The following is an 18,049-nucleotide window of genomic DNA, read 5'->3' as shown; positions in this document are numbered from 1 at the left end:
AAGTTGATATATTTGGAGCAATTAGTTGGCATAAAAGAGCCATTTCATTGTTGGATCCACTGTACGTGGAAATGTACTGAGCGTTTTTTTTTTCTCCTAAGACATTTGAAATTCTCAAATTGTAATCTACATTACCGTACATTGTAGAAAATCAGAATTAAAACATGACCTGTCTTAGTGCTCAGGGGCCTCATGCACATGGCTGCATTATGGATCAGGGTGTTGTAGAAGTGTGATACTGTATCTCTCCTTGCCTATAAATTTGGCTTGTCCAAAGTCTGTATCTAAGGTACTATCCTATGCATGCCCCCTAAAAATTCAAGGTTTGATGATGATAATGGTAACATCTCCAGCCACCCTAAATGTGGGTACATCCATATAGTTTTGCTATGCAGCTTTGTCAAATGTGGTTTGATACATTTACCCCAGACGTTGGGGATCTATTGTAGTTTGATGAACACAACTGATAAGGTTTCCAAATGCCTAAGTGGAACCAAGGCTCAGTTGCACGGCTGCACCAAAGTTACGGAGCACTCTTCTACTTTTCAGTTGTGTAACCTGGCCTTACTGGAAGATCAGGGGTACATCGGTGAACATGTAAATATCTGTCTTTACCTTGGGATACTGTACATGCCATGGACCATTTTGTGTAAGGTCTGACTCTGAGTCCTTACTTGATGTTTTGTTCATATCTACTAGTAGTTACATCTACTTGTAAATTATTTTGTTGTTCCTGATTGGTATTGCTTTGGAATCCTGTGTGTTATTAAGTCATTTTCTAAAGAATAGATCCCATAGAATTTCTAAAAAATTACACCAATCAATCCTACTATATATAAACTGATAGAGTAAGTGAATAAGAGACTCCGTAGGCAACAAGTTAACAGTAGGTTCTCAAAGTTGAAATGAGAAATATGGGCCAGTGTAAGAATATGAACAATTTTTCAAACATAATTATGATGGTTAGTTGACTGGATTAGAGCTTCACTGCTAGACAACCACAAAACATGCAGGCGCAGGGACTCAGGCATATTATTCGAGCACGCCCAAGATACTCGGATAACTCCCGAGCATGCTCAGATAACACGTCATCCGAGCACACTCGCTTATCACTAGCATCCAGTCATTAGTACTTACCGAGAGTGGTGCACACCATAGATTTGTATTAGTCCTTCACTTATTGCTGCACCACATAACTGAATGACAATTATTTGCTCTACAGAGTTCTTCGGTTAAGGCCTTATTCAGACGTAAGAGATTTTTCTCGCACGTAAAAATACAGACCAATTTTCATGAATGTTTTGGATCCAATTTTTATCAGTGTTTGGCCAAAGTGTTGGTTGTTACTATCTGTTTCATTAGCGATTTTCTTGTGTATAAAAAAAAAATTGCAAAGTTTCTCCTGCCTATTACAATGTTAAATGTGGACAGCACACGGATGATATGTGATGTCAGTGATTTTTCACAGACCCATAGATTTGTATGAACCTGTATCAAAAATCAGTTCACTGCTGCTAGTGTGTTGAGGACTTGGGGCATGTGCACACGTAGGTGGAACCTCTGCGGATTTTTCCGCACCTGTTTTGAGAAATCCGCAGGTAAAAAGCACTGCATTTTACCTGCGGATTTTATGCGTTTTTTGTGCGGATTCCACCTGCGGTTTTATACCTGCTGATTCCTATAATGAGCAGGTGTAAACCGCTGCGGAATCCGCACAGAGTGAACATGCTGCGGAATAAACAACGCAGCGTTTCCTCGCGTTTTTTTCCTGCAGCTTGTGCTCTGCGGATTTGGTTTTCCATAGGTTCACATGGTACTGTAAACTCATGGAAAACAGCTGCGATTCTGCAGCGTCAAAACCGCTGAGGATCCGCAGCAAAATCCGCAACGTGTGCACATAGTCTTACAGCTTATGCGGACATCTGCCTGGACCCACAGACTTTTCAATACCAAACTTAAAAAAGCAATTCCGGGATAATCCCATAAGATTTAATGTTTGTTCCATTATGTAAAAAAACTAAAAATAACAGCTAACCACTCATTGATAAATATTAAGTAAACAATAAATATTCTCACTCCTTGAAAAAGCTTAGGTGAAACACACATCAAAGTGCAGGCTCCATCTCTTGGTAGGTAGGTCCAGATATATTTGTGGTATCTCTATATTATAACTATTACTGTTCATATTGACATGAGTACCATTTTTTTCATTCTTAGATATCACTGAGCTCTTTTATTACCTTATTTCATTTTGTTTGTGGCATATTGCCTTATATCTCCCATACTATACCTACCGTACATACATTTCCTATAATTTATGCTGTGTACCTGCTTCATGGTGCGGCCTCAGATCTGATGTGATTTTCATGAACTTAATAATGAGTGGTTACCTGTTATTTTTTAGGTTTTTGCTGTTTTTTTTTAAATCAAATACTTTTTATTGAAGAAAGCAGAAAGGATAACATTACATACATAAGCATGCATTAGAGTACAAATTATAATACTTTCCCCATTTTTTAATAAATGTAAAAACACCAAACCATCCCTCCCCCTCCCATAACAAGAAAACCTCCCCCAACCCCCCAGGTTTTTGCTGTTTAATGTATACACTCTCTGTATATATTGGTGTTATTGTGTTTTTTTGTAGATTATTAAAGTTTATTTAATCATGGTTAAATAGATGATAGATAGAATACATAAATAGAAAATTGTTTTCTTTTTCCAGTCGCTCAGTGATGACCTCAGAAATCTGGCCCTCTCTGGACATGTTGGGTTTGACAGTCTTCCTGACCAGCTGGTAAACAAGTCCACATCCCAGGGATTCTGCTTTAATATTCTGTGTGTTGGTAAGTCAGCTTCTTGTTTGATGTTCCTCCCGTACTAGGTATTCCACTGAGTGGCATCACTGTGACTAAGGCCTTAAAGGGACTGTCAATCCTAAATATAAACCTTATCATGGGCAAGGATGAGGTGAAAGTAAATAGAATTGGACATATTCACCTCATGTCACCTGTGTGGACCCAAATTATATGTGAAGTCCGAAGCCGTTATGTAAAAGTTTTGTTCTCAAAGAATGGACTGTGGTGCTACCATATCATAGAAGAGAAGCGTCAGCCACAAGGAAACAGACATTGACTCTCGCTAAAGATTGTTTAGATTTATGTAGATCCAGCATAGGAAGGACCGATGTAGTCCAACATTTCGACCTATGTGAAGGGTTTTTTAAGGTCATCTGCTATACAAAGTAAAATACAATATGATCAAATTCCGATAATAAAAAAGTAATATGGTAGTGATATGATGAAAGGGCATGGGAACACATGGAAGGGCAGGATCACGGAATGAGTGAAAAAGAGGTAAGTACATCAGGTGTATGGCACAGGATACATAGGATAGGCAGATGGTCAACGAGATGAACCTATCCATCATGGAGGCACATCACCAGCATGGATATGGAGAGGAAACAAGATGAGGAGAATATCATGACGGTGAGAACAAATGGGGGAAGTATTGTCAATGAAATCAACAGATAAGTATAACAGGTGTCTGATCTTTGCCAAGGGAGGGAAACTATGATGGGAAGATGATAGGAGAAAGGTAGCAGATTTTTCCGCACCTGTTTTGAGAAATCCGCAGGTAAAAAGCACTGCGTTTTACCTGCGGATTTTATGCGGTTTTTGTGTGGATTCCACCTGTGGTTTTACACTTGCGGATTCCTATAATGGAGGAGGTGTAAACCGCTGCAGAATCCGCACAAAGAATTGACATGCTGCGGAATAAATAATGCAGAGTTGCCACGCGTTTTTTTCCGCGGCATGTGCACTTCGGATTTTGTTATCCATACGTATACATGGTACTGTAAACTCATGGAAAACTGCTGCGGATCAGCAGTGTCAAAACCACTGTGGATCTGCAGCAAAATCCGCAACGTGTGCACATAGCCTACAAGGGATGTGTAAAATGGTTGATGGGGTGTCTCTGTCAGTGTATGAAGTGGAGATAGGATGAATATAAAGCATGATAAGATTGGGTTAGGCTGCTGAGAGTATAAAGTCTGGTAGAAAGTTGAGGAGAGATAAGACAGTAACTGGAGTAGCAGTGTGGTTATGCTTGAGAGGAATGTAAATGGTATATACACAATAAAAGAGGAACTGTAAGGTAGTACTGTTTGGTGGCTGAAATAATGTGTCAGATGGGAGAAATAGAATGTGACCGGACCAGCAGGGTGGGTATGTGTGAGAATACAGTGGTAGGCACTGTATTTGTGGCAGTATATAAGGTATAATGAGGCAGTACTGGGTGGGAGGCATAGGCTGTAATTGTATGTGTAGTAGAGAATGCAAAATCTAGATGGCTGTCGCACCAATGTGGGGGTCTGCATACAGGAAGGGTATGTGTCCACGTTCAGGAAACGCTGCGTTTTTGACGCAGCGCTGAGCCACAGCGTCAAAAACGCAGCGTCCAGATGTTACAGCATAGTGGAGGGGATTTAATGAAATCCCGTCTCCACTGTGCATTAAAAAACGCATGCCTTTTTCCCGGAAAAACGCACATGCGTTGCATTTTTTCAGAACGCAGCATGTTGCTACAATGAGCAAAACACCCAGGAACACCGCAGGTGACCTGCCAGTGACCACAGGTGCAGTTTTGGTCAGGATTTTACCTGCATAAAATCCTGACCAAAGCCTGAAGCAAACCTGACCGTGGACACATACCCGAAAGCTACATACATAGGCATCGGAACCTATGACATAACCATTCTTTTTGTTAGAGGACCTGAAAGGACACTAGAATCATTGAAATACTGCTCATTTATTGACTGAAACCCTTCTGTCCATCTCTTCTGAGCGTTGGTCACCCTATGTCCAGGAAATAGATAAATCATTTGACTATCTGATAGATCTACCACTGGTTATATAGCTTTCCTTTCTTTTAAAACCGGAAAGAGATGTGTGGCCACCCAGCTAATACAACATGCAGCCATTTCTTCAGTGCTTGCCAGTGCTGGTATTTATATAACTTTCATGAACTGATAAAATGTGTTTCTTTCTGGATACACTTTGCTCACTAATTTACTGCAAATTGCAAATTTGTTTACAGTATTTAACTTGGCTAGGAGACCATTACAGGTTCCATATGGTAGCACTTGACAGCTGGAACTGAAATTAAAGGGAACACTACAGCTATATCCCCAGCCCTCAACTAAAACTGGAGCATTTGCTCTGGTTTCCTGAACGCTGTGGTACATTGTGTTCTCAGAACTGAGCTGCTCGCGTACACAAGGATAGTTTACAGTGATGGGAATTTTTGTTTTACTATTTTGGGAAAAAAATATTTAATTGGAACTAAAACAGGTCTTTAATACTGTGTCAACCATTAAAGGGATTATGCCAGCAGGTTTCTGCTATTTAATCTGAGCGCAGCATAATTTAGGGGCAGAGACCCTGATTCCAGTGACGTGTCACTTATTAGAACGTGTGCTGTAGTTTCAATACAGTTGAAACAGTGTTTTATTAGCAGGAGATTATCACTACAGGACTAGGTCTCAAGACCAGGCAAGTCAGTCTGCTGAAAAATACACTTTAAGGGTATTGTGTACATGTTAGGCCAGTCTCACACGTCCAGATAATTCTGGTACCGGAAAAATCGGTACCGGAGTTATCCGTGTCCGTGTGCTCACGTGGCACATCAGTGTGGCACACGTGCGGCAGCCGTGTGCCCACTGAGGACCACACAGACCATGCAGGAGACAGCGCTAGAGATAAGCGCTGTCCCCAGCGTGTGGTGCTGAAGCTGGAATTCATTCCTTCTCCCCAGCAGCGTTCGCTGGAGAGAAGGAATGAAAAATCAATGTTTTTTTATTTTTTTTGTGGATAAAAAAATTAATTTCCTGGTTAGATCCCGCCTCCCACCCCCTGTGCGCCTGCCCTCTGGCATTAAAATACTCACCCAGCTCCCTCGATGCTTCCTCTCAGTTCCGCAGCTTGTCCTGTGTGAGTGGTCACATGGTGCCGCTCATTAAAGTGATGAATATGCGGCTCCACCCCCTTATTCATCCCTGTAATGAGCGGTACCACGGCTGCAATAGCGCCGCTCACAGGCATATATGCATACTAGCTATTGAACCCGTTCTACGCCCGGGTGGCGAGCATTTATATTGGTATATAATCTCCATCCTGGTATGTGCTGCTCCCATCTTGCTCTCCCATCCTTTCATTTGCTGCTCCATCCTCTATCCCCATCCTGTCATGTGCGCCCATCCTGCGCCCCGATCCTGTCATGTGCTGCTCCATCCTGCATCCCCATCCTGTCATGTGCTGTTCATGTGCGCTGAGTGCGGGCGGCTGTGCTGAGTGCGGGCGGCTGTGCTGAGTGCGGGCGGCTGTGCTGAGTGCGGGCGGCTGTGCGTGGCGGTGCCGAGTGTGGGCGGCTGTGCGTGGCGGTGGTGAGTGCGGGCGGCTGTGCGTGGCGGTGCTTTGCTTGGCGGTGCTGAGTGCGGGCAGCTGTGCTTGGCGGTGCTGAGTGCGGGCGGCTGTGCGTGGCGGTGCTGTGCTTGGCGGTGCTGAGTGCGGGCGGCTGTGCTTGGCGGTGCTGAGTGTGGGCGGCTGTGCGTGGCGGTGCTGTGCTTGGCGGTGCTGAGTGCGGGCGGCTGTGCGTGGCTGTGCTGAGTGCGGGCGGCTGTGCGTGGCTGTGGTGAGTGCGGGCGGCTGTGCGTGGCTGTGGTGCGGTGCGGGCGGCTGTGCTGGGCGCCGAGTGCTGGCGGCCTGAGCAGGCGGGGACACCGGCGCGCTGGGGGGGGTCAGGTGCCGGAGTCGCCGCTAGCTCAGGCCCCCGGCACTTGCTATATTTACCTGTCCCCCGTTCCACTGCTGCGCACCGCTCCATCTTCCGGGTCCTCTGCCTGTGACTGTTCAGTCAGAGGGCGGCGCGCATTAAGCGCGTCATCGCGCCCTCTGAACCGTTCAGTTCAGAGGGCGCGATGACGCGTTAATGCGCGCCACCCTCTGACTGAACAGTCGCAGGCGGAGGATGGAGCAGCGCGCATCACTGGAACGGGGACAGGTAAATATAGCATACTCACCCTCCTGGCACGTCCCTGCTTCTCCATTGGAGATCGCGGTGTGCGTTCAGTGCTTACGCATACCGCGATCTCCTGGGAGCGTCACTCTGTGGGGTCCAGACTGCGCTTGCGCAGTCTATAAAGGCTTCGGACAGAGTGACGCTCCCAGCGTTATATTATAGATATGGCAGCAGAAGGTATTTACACAAATACTTACGGTAGTTAACGTGTAAATCTATGGGGGCATTATACAATGTAGTGGACCACCTCTTTAAATAATTAAATCCCCCCCAAAGATCTTTTATCACCCTATGGGGGGCGGCATGTGTAAAATGAATACTAAATAAAATCATGTAATAAATAAATAAAACTGAAATTGTCAATCAAATCACTGTCTCTAATCCCAACCCCTGTAAAAAAAAGAAATGTGTCCGATATATCAAATTGATCGTTACGTAAAGGGGAACAACATTTTAAAGAATTTTAATGGTCCTTTTGCGTCGTCAAAAAATGGGAAAAACAGGCACTTATTTCCCACCGATGTCACCAGATATCATCAATCTGCATTAAAAATATAAATCAGTATTCTTGCAATTTTCCCGCTGGCTACTGCATCTATTCTAGACTCATACTCACTGCTCTTCAGGAAATTCACATGCACATTAGATAGTAATTCTAGACTGACTCAGACCCTATCTTTTGCATTGAAGCATCTAATGAGCGTGTGCAAAGCTGCTTGTGAAGAGAGGGTCAGCTTTGGTGAATGGTGGACCCTGTGTTACCAGCTGTGTATAGAAGTGTAATATGTCATGCTAATCCTGATAGTTATGATAATCAGAATTCTGAAAGCTCCTGAAAGGACAGGATGTGAGTCTAGAATATGCCCATTGGCCAGTGTGAAAATTGCAAGATTCTTTTTTTTTATAATACAAATTATGATATTGAAAAAAATGCCCCCCAAAAATAGATTTAACACTAAAACCTGACGTAAACATGGATTATGCATGCCTTTAAATGGTGGATTATTTTTAGATCTGATTAATATTTCTTTTAATCTAATTAGTGTGTGTGAAATCTTGTGTGGTTGGCTCAGTGCAATATGTGCTAATGACTGATGGTTCAGATTCATGATGTGTTGGTGTCCCAATTGGCCTTGTGGTTGTGATGACTCATTTATGAGATTACACTGGGAAACCAGAATTGTGAAGTTCCCTTTTAAGTGCACTTCTGGGACCCTTTTACTGCCTGTTAATTTCTCAGATGTGACCAAATGCAATATTTTAAAGCTGGGATAGCTTTAACCCCTTGACGCCATGGCCATTTTCCATTTTTTTTGTTTTTGTTTTTTCCTCCCCTTCTTCCAAGAACCATAATTTTTATATTTTTGCCAATATGGCCATATGAGGGTTTGTTATTTTGCAGGACCAGTTATGCTTTTTAATGACACCATTGGTTTTACCATATAGTGTAATGTAAAATGGGAAAGAAATTCCAACTGTAGTGAAATTGCAAAAAGTGCAATTCCACAATTGTTTTTTTTTATTAGTTATTTACCATGTTCACAATATGGTAAACCTGACCTCACAATATGATTCCTCAGGTCAGCACGAGTACGCAGATACCAAACATGTATAATTTTTTTTATTTAAGTAGTGAAACTTTTTTGCGTTTGTCACTAGGGTTGAGCGACCTTTAGTTTTTTAGGATCGAGCCGGGTTTTGTGAAACCCGACCGTCTTAAAAGGCGAGTCGAGTGAAATCGGCCGACCACCGTGAAAAGTCGGGTTTCGGCCGAAACACGAAAGCCAATGAAGGAATTTAAATTTTTTTTTTTTTTTTTTTTCTTCTCTCTCTCTCTCTCTCTCTCTCTCTCTCTCTCTCTCTCTCTCTCCACCTCTCTCTCTCTCTCTCTCCACGACCCATTTCGCTCAACCCTATGTGTCACCATTTTCCGAGACCCGTTTCCATTTTTTGGGATGTGGCTAGGTGAGGTCTTAGTTTTTATATCCTGAGCTCACATTTTTATTGATACTATTTGGGGTAGATACGATGTTTTGATCGCCTCTTATTGCATTTTATTGCAGAGTTGCGGCTGACAACAAGATGTAATTCTGGCGTTTCGATTTTTCTCCTTATGCCGTTTATCGATTTGATTAATTCACTTTGTTTTTTGATAGATCAGACATTTCTGGACTCAACAATACAAAATATGTACATTTAAAAAAAAAAAAAAAAATTCATTGGGGCAAAAGAGGGTGATTTGAACTTTTGTGTTTTTTTTATTGTTTTCATATTTAAAAAAAAAATGTTTTTCATTTTGTTCTGACTGGAACATTCCTCTTAGGAGACTTGAAGCTGCAATCATCCGTTTGCTTATGCTATCCATACCAGAGCTTGCTATGTGTAGCAGAAATAATTGTTTCCTATGAATGCAGGCCACAAGCCGCCGTTCACAGGCGTATCGTAATGACAGGTACAGGGGTCTTCTGCAGACACTGCGCTGTTATGACAACCCATCATCTCTCCACGATAATGTGACACGCGCTTTCCGGCTGAAGTGTGGTAAATCACCCTGTCAGAGATTGACAGCGGAATTTAAACTGGTTAACAGACGCGGGTGAAGCTCTAATCCACCCGCGGCTGTTAAAGGCACATGATCAACTGTCATGAGCAGGGAAAGATGCAGACTCAGCCGATGAGCTCACATCAAAATAATGAACACAACATAAAGCGTAAATATATGTCATGTGTCTTGAATGGGTTAATGTAGTGTTTATTTGCTTTGTAACGTTAAGCATCTTTGATGAAAAAAGAATTTAGGGATTGGTAGTCCAAAAAGTCCAAAATTGTGAATGCTGGACCCTTATTTTCCCTGACGATCTGTTGGGAGAGATTACTGAGAAAATCCATACACATTAGACTGGCGAGCAAGATCGACAGACATTAGTCTGATGTGTTATGCGCCCTTACATCACCTCAGCGAAGAGAAAATTGCCATTCAAACATAAATGAAACAAATATAGGCGATACCTAATTGAGGTGTCGATGTAACACAAAGAATAGACTATACGGAATTTCTGTTGCAATCAGGGTCGTATTTAGAGTTTCTACTGCCCTAGGCACTTTTCGTGCTGCCTCCCCCATTGGTGAGTATGACTAATGCAGACACTGTCGGCAGTGACTTGCGCTACTTTCACATCAGTGATTTTTGCCATTCACGGTAGATCCAACAGTTTTTCCTCATCTGCCGTGTAACAGATCACTTACGGCATAGCTCCCAACCGTCCCTCATTCTGCGGGATTGCCCCGGATTTGAGGCTTTGTCCTGCTGTCCAGCGCAGGACGCGCTGATCCCGCATACAACACAGGAGAAGCTGCCGTCACGCCCCCTTGCGTTAGGCTACGCCCCTTCCCCATGTTCCTGAGTCTTACTCTTAGGGCTTCCTGCCTGTGGCATGAAGGAGGCGCTGCCAGCGCTGGGCACGGGGTCATGATCTGCAGGAGGAGGAAGACGAGGAGCTCTGCTGGATGTTGTGCAGGACGAGCAGGCACACCGACCCTCCTGCCCCTGTGTGCGGTGCCAGGTAGGTGCCAGCAGGATAATGAGCTGGAGTGGGCGTGCTCAGTAGCCATGTGCTGCAGCAGGCTGCTTGTTGCTCTGCTTGTAAGGAAACTAGTTCTCACCGTGCAGAGAAATGTGTCCAGATTTACTGATCTGCACCTAATGAGGCTTTGTGCTGTCGCTGCCCCTCCATCACTGCCAGGGAAGCAACACATGCCCTGGTGAGGGCACCCGCAGGTGAGCTCCATGCAGCACTGGCACAGGGCTCACACAGCCCCTTCTCTGGTGAGAAGCAAGTGCCCTGGTGATGTGCTGCCTGTTATGTGTAGGGTCAGGAGGTGTTTACAGTGTGTGGATGTAGCCGAGCCATGTGTGTATGGAGCGGAGCCGTGTGTGTACGAGGTGTACGGAGCGGAGCCGAGTGTGTACGAGGTGTACGGAGCGGAGCCGTGTGTGTACGAGGTGTACGGAGCGGAGCTGAATGTGTACGGAGCAAAGCTGAGTGTGTACGAGGTGTACGGAGCGGAGCTGAATGTGTACGAGGTGTACGGAGCGGAGCCGTGTGTTTACGAGGTGTACGGAGCTGAGCTGAATATGTGCGGAGCTGAGTGTGTACGAGGTGTACGGAGCGGAGCTGAATGTGTACGGAGCGAAGCTGAGTGTGTACGAGGTGTACGGAGCGGAGCCGTGTGTGTACGAGGTGTACGGAGCGGAGCCGTGTGTGTACGAGGTGTACGGAGCGGAGCCGTGTGTGTACGAGGTGTGCTGAGCTGAATGTGTGTGGAGCTGAGTGTGTACGAGGTGTACGGAGCGGAGCCGTGTGTGTACGAGGTGTACGGAGCGGAGCCGTGTGTGTACGAGGTGTATGGAGCGGAGCCATGTGTGTACGAGGTGTACGGAGCGGAGCTGAATGTGTACAGAGCGGAGCTGAGTGTGTACGAGTTGTACGGAGCGGAGCCGTGTGTGTACGAGGTGAGCGGAGCCGTGTGTGTACGAGGTGTACGGAGCGGAGCCGTGTGTGTACGAGGTGTATGGAGCGGAGCCATGTGTGTATGAGGTGTATGGAGCGGAGCGAAATGTGTACGAGGTGTACGAAGCGGAGCCGCGTGTGTACGAGGTATATGGAGTAGAGCGTGTGTGTACGGAGCGCAGCCGCGTGTGTAGGAGTAGCTATGTGTGGCCATTATACGGTGCGAAGTGTCATGTGCGGCCATTATACAGTATGGAGCATCATGTGCGGTCATTATACAGTATGGAGCATCATGTGCAGTCATTATACAGTATGGCCAAATCCAAATTGAAGAAAAGGACAGCGCCACACCGGATAGTGAAAAGCAGCTCACATATTTATTCTGCCTCCTGCGGCAACGTTTCAGTCCAAAGACCTTTGTCAAGCTTGACAAAGGTCTTTGGACCGAAACGTTGCCGCAGGAGGCAGAATAAATATGTGAGCTGCTTTTCACTATCCGGTGTGGCGCTGTCCTTTTCTTCAATTTGGATTTGGTTGTTCTGTCTGGGATGGACCCCCTGGTGAGGACGTGCGCCCCGATGTCCATAGAGACTATATAATTATAGGGTGCGGCTTTACTGCTTTTTTTAAAATTATACAGTATGGAGCATCATGTGCGGTCATTATACAGTATGGAGCATCATGTGGGGCCATTATATAGTATGGAGCATCATGTGTGGCCATTATACAGTATGGAGCATCATGTGTGGCCATTATATAGTATGGAGCGTCATGTTTGGCCATTATACAGTATGGAGCACCATGTGCGGTCATTATACAGTATGGAGCATCATGTGTGGCCATTATACAGTATGGAGCACTGTGTGGCCATAGTTTATTGTTTATAATTATTCTTTATGAAAGTGTGATCAGCAGTGCTAAATGGGTGTGATTGGGACGTGGATATGGGTGTGGCTAGTTATGAATGGGTGTGGTCAGAGGCGTGGCCTAAAATTTGCCGCAGCGCGAAGCAAGCTTTGTCCCTCTTTCCCATCTTCAAAAGTTGGGAGGTATGCTTACGGCAACACTGCGTTCGGCCTCATTCATTCCCTATGGGACTTGCGGACATGTGCAGCACTTGCGGTTCTTGCAACAGCAGAAAAAAAACGCTGCTAGCAGTGTTTTTTTGTCTCACCGCAAGTGCCGCACATGTCCGCAAGTAGCCATCACTACCTGTCCCTGCACCTTCCTAGCTCATCCCTAACCATCCCTCCCTGACCTAAAACTACACTATAAAGCTTTAGAAAAACAATTACCTGACATATTCCTATGATAATGAGGGCTCCTGGCTACGGCGTAAATGCATTGTTTTCCCAGCTTCAGGAAGACGGCCGCCATAGGCGGCGCATGCGCAGACTGAGATCGCATCTGGACCAAGATCACAATCTCCGCATGCGCCGCCTCCATTGGCACACAGCTTCAGAAATATGGCCGCCAGGAAAGCAATGCACTTCAATTAGCTCACCGCCAACATCAAACCCGTAGCATTGCACCTCTGGGACACCCCCTCCTCCCATTCAGGGCCCACTGCATTGTCCCACTTCTGCCACTGCAGACTTCCAGAGGAAGGGACTCGGCCTCCTGTGATCTTACTTACAAGACAGACCATTACTACAGAACAAGATATGTTATTACAGGACGGGGGATGCGATTACTGGACTGGAAATGTTAATACAGGACAGGGGATGTTATTACAAAGGTGGGGACATGTATATGTATCACAGATACACTGCACAGGGGGGCACAGTATACACAGATATAAGTATACACCACACAGTGCTCCATACTGTATAATCGCCACACAGTGCTTCATACTGTATAATGGCCGCACATAATGCTCTGCTCCGTACACACACACACACACACATGTGGCTCCGCACACATGCCAGTCCGCTCCGTACACCTCATACACACCCGGCTCCGCTCCTTGCCCTTCGTACACACCCGGCTCCGCTCAGTGCACCTCGCACACACCCGGCTCCGCTCCGTACACCTTGCACACACACCCGGCTCCGCTCCGTACACACACACACGCGGCTCCGCTCTGTAAACCTTGCACACACGACCCTGCTCCGTACACCTCGCACACATGCCGGTCTGCTCTGTACACCTCGTACACACCCGGCTCCGTTCCATACACCTCCTACGTATGTATACACACACGACTCCGCTTCGCACCCACGCGGCTCCACTCCTTACACCTCGCACACATGCCAGTCATCTCCGTACAGCTTGTACACACCCGGCTCCGCTCCGCACACCTCGCACACATGCGGCTCTGCTCCATCCACACTGTAAACCCCTCCTTACCCCACACATAAACTTACCCTCATCCATCACCATGACAACCAGCACAGCAGAGTCCTGCATACCCTGAGGCCCCTGATCATATGACCCCCTGACTCCTCCCCTCCTGTGACCTCATCAAAGGTCCTGTGCGAACAGTGCAGCCATATATGTTATGTGCAGTGCACGGCTGTGCGGGTGGAGGGATGTGGATCCGCTGAATCCGGGACTGTCGAGAGGTATGTGCTGCCAGCTGGCATGAGTGCCTCACTGCAGGCCGAGGCCTCGCTCTGGCCCAGTGTTTTCCACTTACCTTTCCAAGATGCTTTTTTTTCCCTCCCTTTTCTGCTTGGCTGTCACTGTCAGATCCCAGGACCTCCCTAGCCGGCTATGATCTGGACCTGGGGCGCTGTGCCGCTCTGGATCTCCTCCTTTCAGCCAGGTGAGTTTAGCACACACTGACTGCACACAGTGTGGGCGTCTGCAGTGCAGGGATGCGGCTGCCGGCACCTGGACTTTAACCCAGCAAACGGCATCTGCACCCTGCCCGCCCCTGGTGGGATCATCTGAGACACCAACAGCAGCCAGAAGACAGAGGCGGGGGGGCCGGCCGAGTCACACACAGGACTGTCAGGCAGAAATTGAACTTGGCGCTTCAGCGAGGAGGGGGCGGGCCTGCGGTGTGACTTGTTCCCGCTTCCGGCCCCCTGTGCAGTACATGTGACAGGACTGGATACGAGACTCCAGCAGCAGCCAGAAGACTGAGGTGGGCGGGGAGAAGGATGGAGGGCGGGCGGGAAGGAGGAGGAGGAAGGGCAGGTGGACCCGGACTTTAAAAAATAAATAAATAGTAAAAAAAAAATCTTGCCGTGCTCAGGTGCCGCCCCCCCCCCCCCCCCGCATCCTAACGCCCTAGGCACGTGCCCTCAAGTGCCTAGTAGCAAATAAGGCCCTGGTTGCAATTCAATCTGAAACCCCATGTAGTAAAAAATATCTGTACGGAAATCGAAGCATGCTGCAGAAGTCCACTTGGGTGTAAAATTGTTACAAATTTTTCAATGGATTTCACCCATTGCAATACGAAAATTACAATCCACTGCAAAAGCTGGGATTAAATTATTTACCTTAACACATGTAGATTTAGGTGTGTATTTCCAGCAAAATCCACAGCTAAAAATATATAATGCATTTGGTCTTTACCTAACGGCTCCTGTGCACATTGGATTTAATCCATTTGAGGACCAAATCATGTTTATAGGGAATCTCTGACTTTCCCCAAAAAGATATGGGGGGATGAAATGGAAAAGGCAATTTGAATTCAAGTGCACCTTTGGCTTTTCCTAGAGATATGCCGCAGACAAATGGTGTTTCGCTGAGAATTTGGTCTTTGGCTGATGCTATCTAAGGTCACCTATACATTCATATTGGATATGGTACATAGATCGTGATTACATTGGCTAGGATAAATCAACTTTTATTCTGTAGCTACGATTAGTCTAAAAGGGTTGTTCAGTCTAAAATGATACGTCTGCATTCACTTTATGCCACTACAGACTGTTAAATCTCCCAGGGTACACACTGTGCACTGTGAGGATTCGCCGGTGTCTGAGCCGGGAACGGCGGTGATGTATGTGATATACATATTCCCAGGCGGAAGCCATCTAAGGGACCTGCTCACTGGATAGTCGCACCCACTAAAAGGCTGCTCCCTCCACCTGTAAGGTTCTGCACTGGAGTATCCATATTGCATAAATCACTGCCATTCCCAGGTCAGAAACCGGCGAATCCCCACAGCACACATTGTGTGTGTTGGGGAAATTCATAAGTCTGCAGTCACAGCTTTAGTAAACAATATTCCTACTAAAAAAAATCCCTCATGTTAGTGCTGGCCATGTGTTTCTTGTATGCCAAATGCCACTGCCACATCACACAGTGCGTAATAACCATATCTCTTTATATTCAGGTGAAACGGGCATTGGAAAGTCAACTTTAATGGACACTATATTTAACACAAAATTTGAAAGTGAGCCAGTTTCACACAGCGAGCCCGGAGTGAGGTTAAAAGCAAGAAGCTACGAACTTCAGGAGAGCAATGTACGCCTGAAGCTAACCATAGTGGACACCGTTGGATTTGGAGATCAGATCAATAAAGATGATAGGTATGTAATTGGGACAGAAACCATTATTACCATAGATGTGTTGTACTGCATACAAGTAAATCTGGTAAATTATCTTAAAGGAAACTTGTCATGTCCCCAAACGCTATTACTCTACTACACAAGTGGGGTTAATCTGCCTATTAATAGCTTTCTAAAGCTGTGCAGCTGCAGCACTGAAAGCCCAACTAGTAGGAGCAAATGAAGTTAATTCCTCCCAGCAGCCCCCGGCTTTCAGTTAGGCCGGTTTCACACGTCAGTGGCTCCGGTACGTGAGGTGACAGTTTCCTCCCGTACCGGAGACACTGACACACGTAGACCCATAAAAATCAATGCATCTGTTCAGATGTCATTGATTTTGTGCGGACCGTGTGCGGACCGTGTCTCCGTGTGCCAAACACGGAGACATGTCAGTGTTCGTGGGAGCGCACGGATTACACGGACCCAATAGAGTCAATGGGTCCGTGTAAAACACGCACCTCACACGGACATTCTCCGTCTGGGGTCCGTGTGGCGTGCCGGAGACAGCGCTACAGTAAGCGCTGTCCCCCCCACATGGTGCTGAAGCCGCCATTCATATGTTCCCTGTAGCACCGTTTGCTACAGAGAAAATATGAATGATAGTGTTTAAACTAAAGATCCATGTGTCCGCCGCCCCCCCACCCCCTGTGCGCCCCCCCCGCTGGTCAGAAAATACTTATCCGGGTCCCCCGTCGGCTGTCGCTCCTTCCTGGTCTGGCCGCGCCTCCTACTGTATGCGGCCGATTACACTCATGAATATGTGGCTCCACCTCCAATAGGGGCGGAGCCGCCTATTCATGAGTGTAAATGAGCGGCCCCACGTGACCGCATACAGTAAGCCGCGGCCAGACCAGGAAGGAGCGACTGCCGACGGGGGATCCGGGTGAGTATTTTCTGACCAGCGGGGGAGGCGCACAGGGGGTGGGGGGGCGGCGGACACATGGATCTTTATTTTAAACACTATTCTTCATATTTTCCCTGCAGCAAACGTTGCTGCAGGGATGATATGAATCGCAGCTTCAGCACCATGCAGAGTGGGTACCACACGCTCCGTGTGGTACCCACTCGCCATACGGGCGGCACACGTGTGCCGCAGGTATGGCCTCCGTGAGTTCCCAGGCACACGGACACGGATAACTCCGGTACCGATTTATTCCGGTACCGGAATTATCTGGACGTGTGGGACAGCCCTTATAGAGGTGCTGCCGGCATGGCTCCTGTCACCGCTCAGTAGCTGTACACTGTAACCGCTCCCTGGCACTGATTGACAGCTGGCTTAGCAATGCACAAGTGCTGAACTAGCTGTCAGTGTCGGGGCGTAGTTACAGCCACTGCTCACTATGTACTGAGCAATGACTGAAGCTACTAAGACTGAAAGCCCTAGGCTGCCAGGAGGAATGCAGTTAATTTCATCCTGATAGCTGGGCTTTTAGCGCGGCAGCCACACAGCTTTAGAACGCTATTAACCTGCAACCGGTTAAATGAACTAATCTTTTTTCTTCGACTATAGATTTGTCTATTGATCTGTACAAATTCAGATTGTGACACAATGCATGTCCAAAGTGTGAGTATATAAGTCACAACTAGCCTAAATTATACATACAAATACCATATTTACTTGTGCATAAGCTGAGTTTTTCAAAACATTTTTTTTGTGCTGGAAATGCACCCCTTGGCTTATACACGAGTTATTGTCCCAGAAAGACGGAGGGGGCGCGGCGGAGCAGCGGGTCACAGAGGCGTGAGCCGGCGGCTAAAGCCTGTGTCCGCTGCTAAAGAGAAATGAATATTCACTGCGCTTACCTTCCCAGCGCGCCCTGCATCTCGTTCCGTGCCAGCAGCTCTTCCAGCTGAGCAATCACGTGTCCCCCGCTCATTAAGGTAATGAATATTCGCCTCTCTCCACTCACATAGGAGTGGGGTGAATATTCATTACCTTAATGAGCCGGGACACGT

The 18,049-nt window shown here is 46.7% G+C and overlaps 1 protein-coding gene across 7 annotated transcripts in view; it reads left to right on the top strand.

The window, feature by feature from the left end:
- Positions 1-18,049, top strand: part of SEPTIN11 (septin 11) — a 137,296-nt gene that overhangs the window by 77,956 nt on the left and 41,291 nt on the right. For 6 of the 7 annotated variants that reach the window (XM_077275643.1, XM_077275659.1, XM_077275677.1 and 3 more), the window contains exons 2-3: positions 2,726-2,846; positions 15,880-16,075. In XM_077275643.1, the coding sequence (XP_077131758.1) occupies positions 2,726-2,846; positions 15,880-16,075 (317 nt within the window). The remainder of the gene's footprint in view (positions 1-2,725; positions 2,847-15,879; positions 16,076-18,049) is intronic. The other variant, XM_077275687.1, reaches the window with a different exon arrangement.

Source organism: Ranitomeya variabilis, chromosome 1, assembly GCF_051348905.1.
Source record: "Ranitomeya variabilis isolate aRanVar5 chromosome 1, aRanVar5.hap1, whole genome shotgun sequence".
NCBI classification, from domain to species: domain Eukaryota; kingdom Metazoa; phylum Chordata; class Amphibia; order Anura; family Dendrobatidae; genus Ranitomeya; species Ranitomeya variabilis.
Note: the sequence above shows the minus strand (reverse complement) of the source record. Positions and strands in the feature narration are given on the sequence as shown.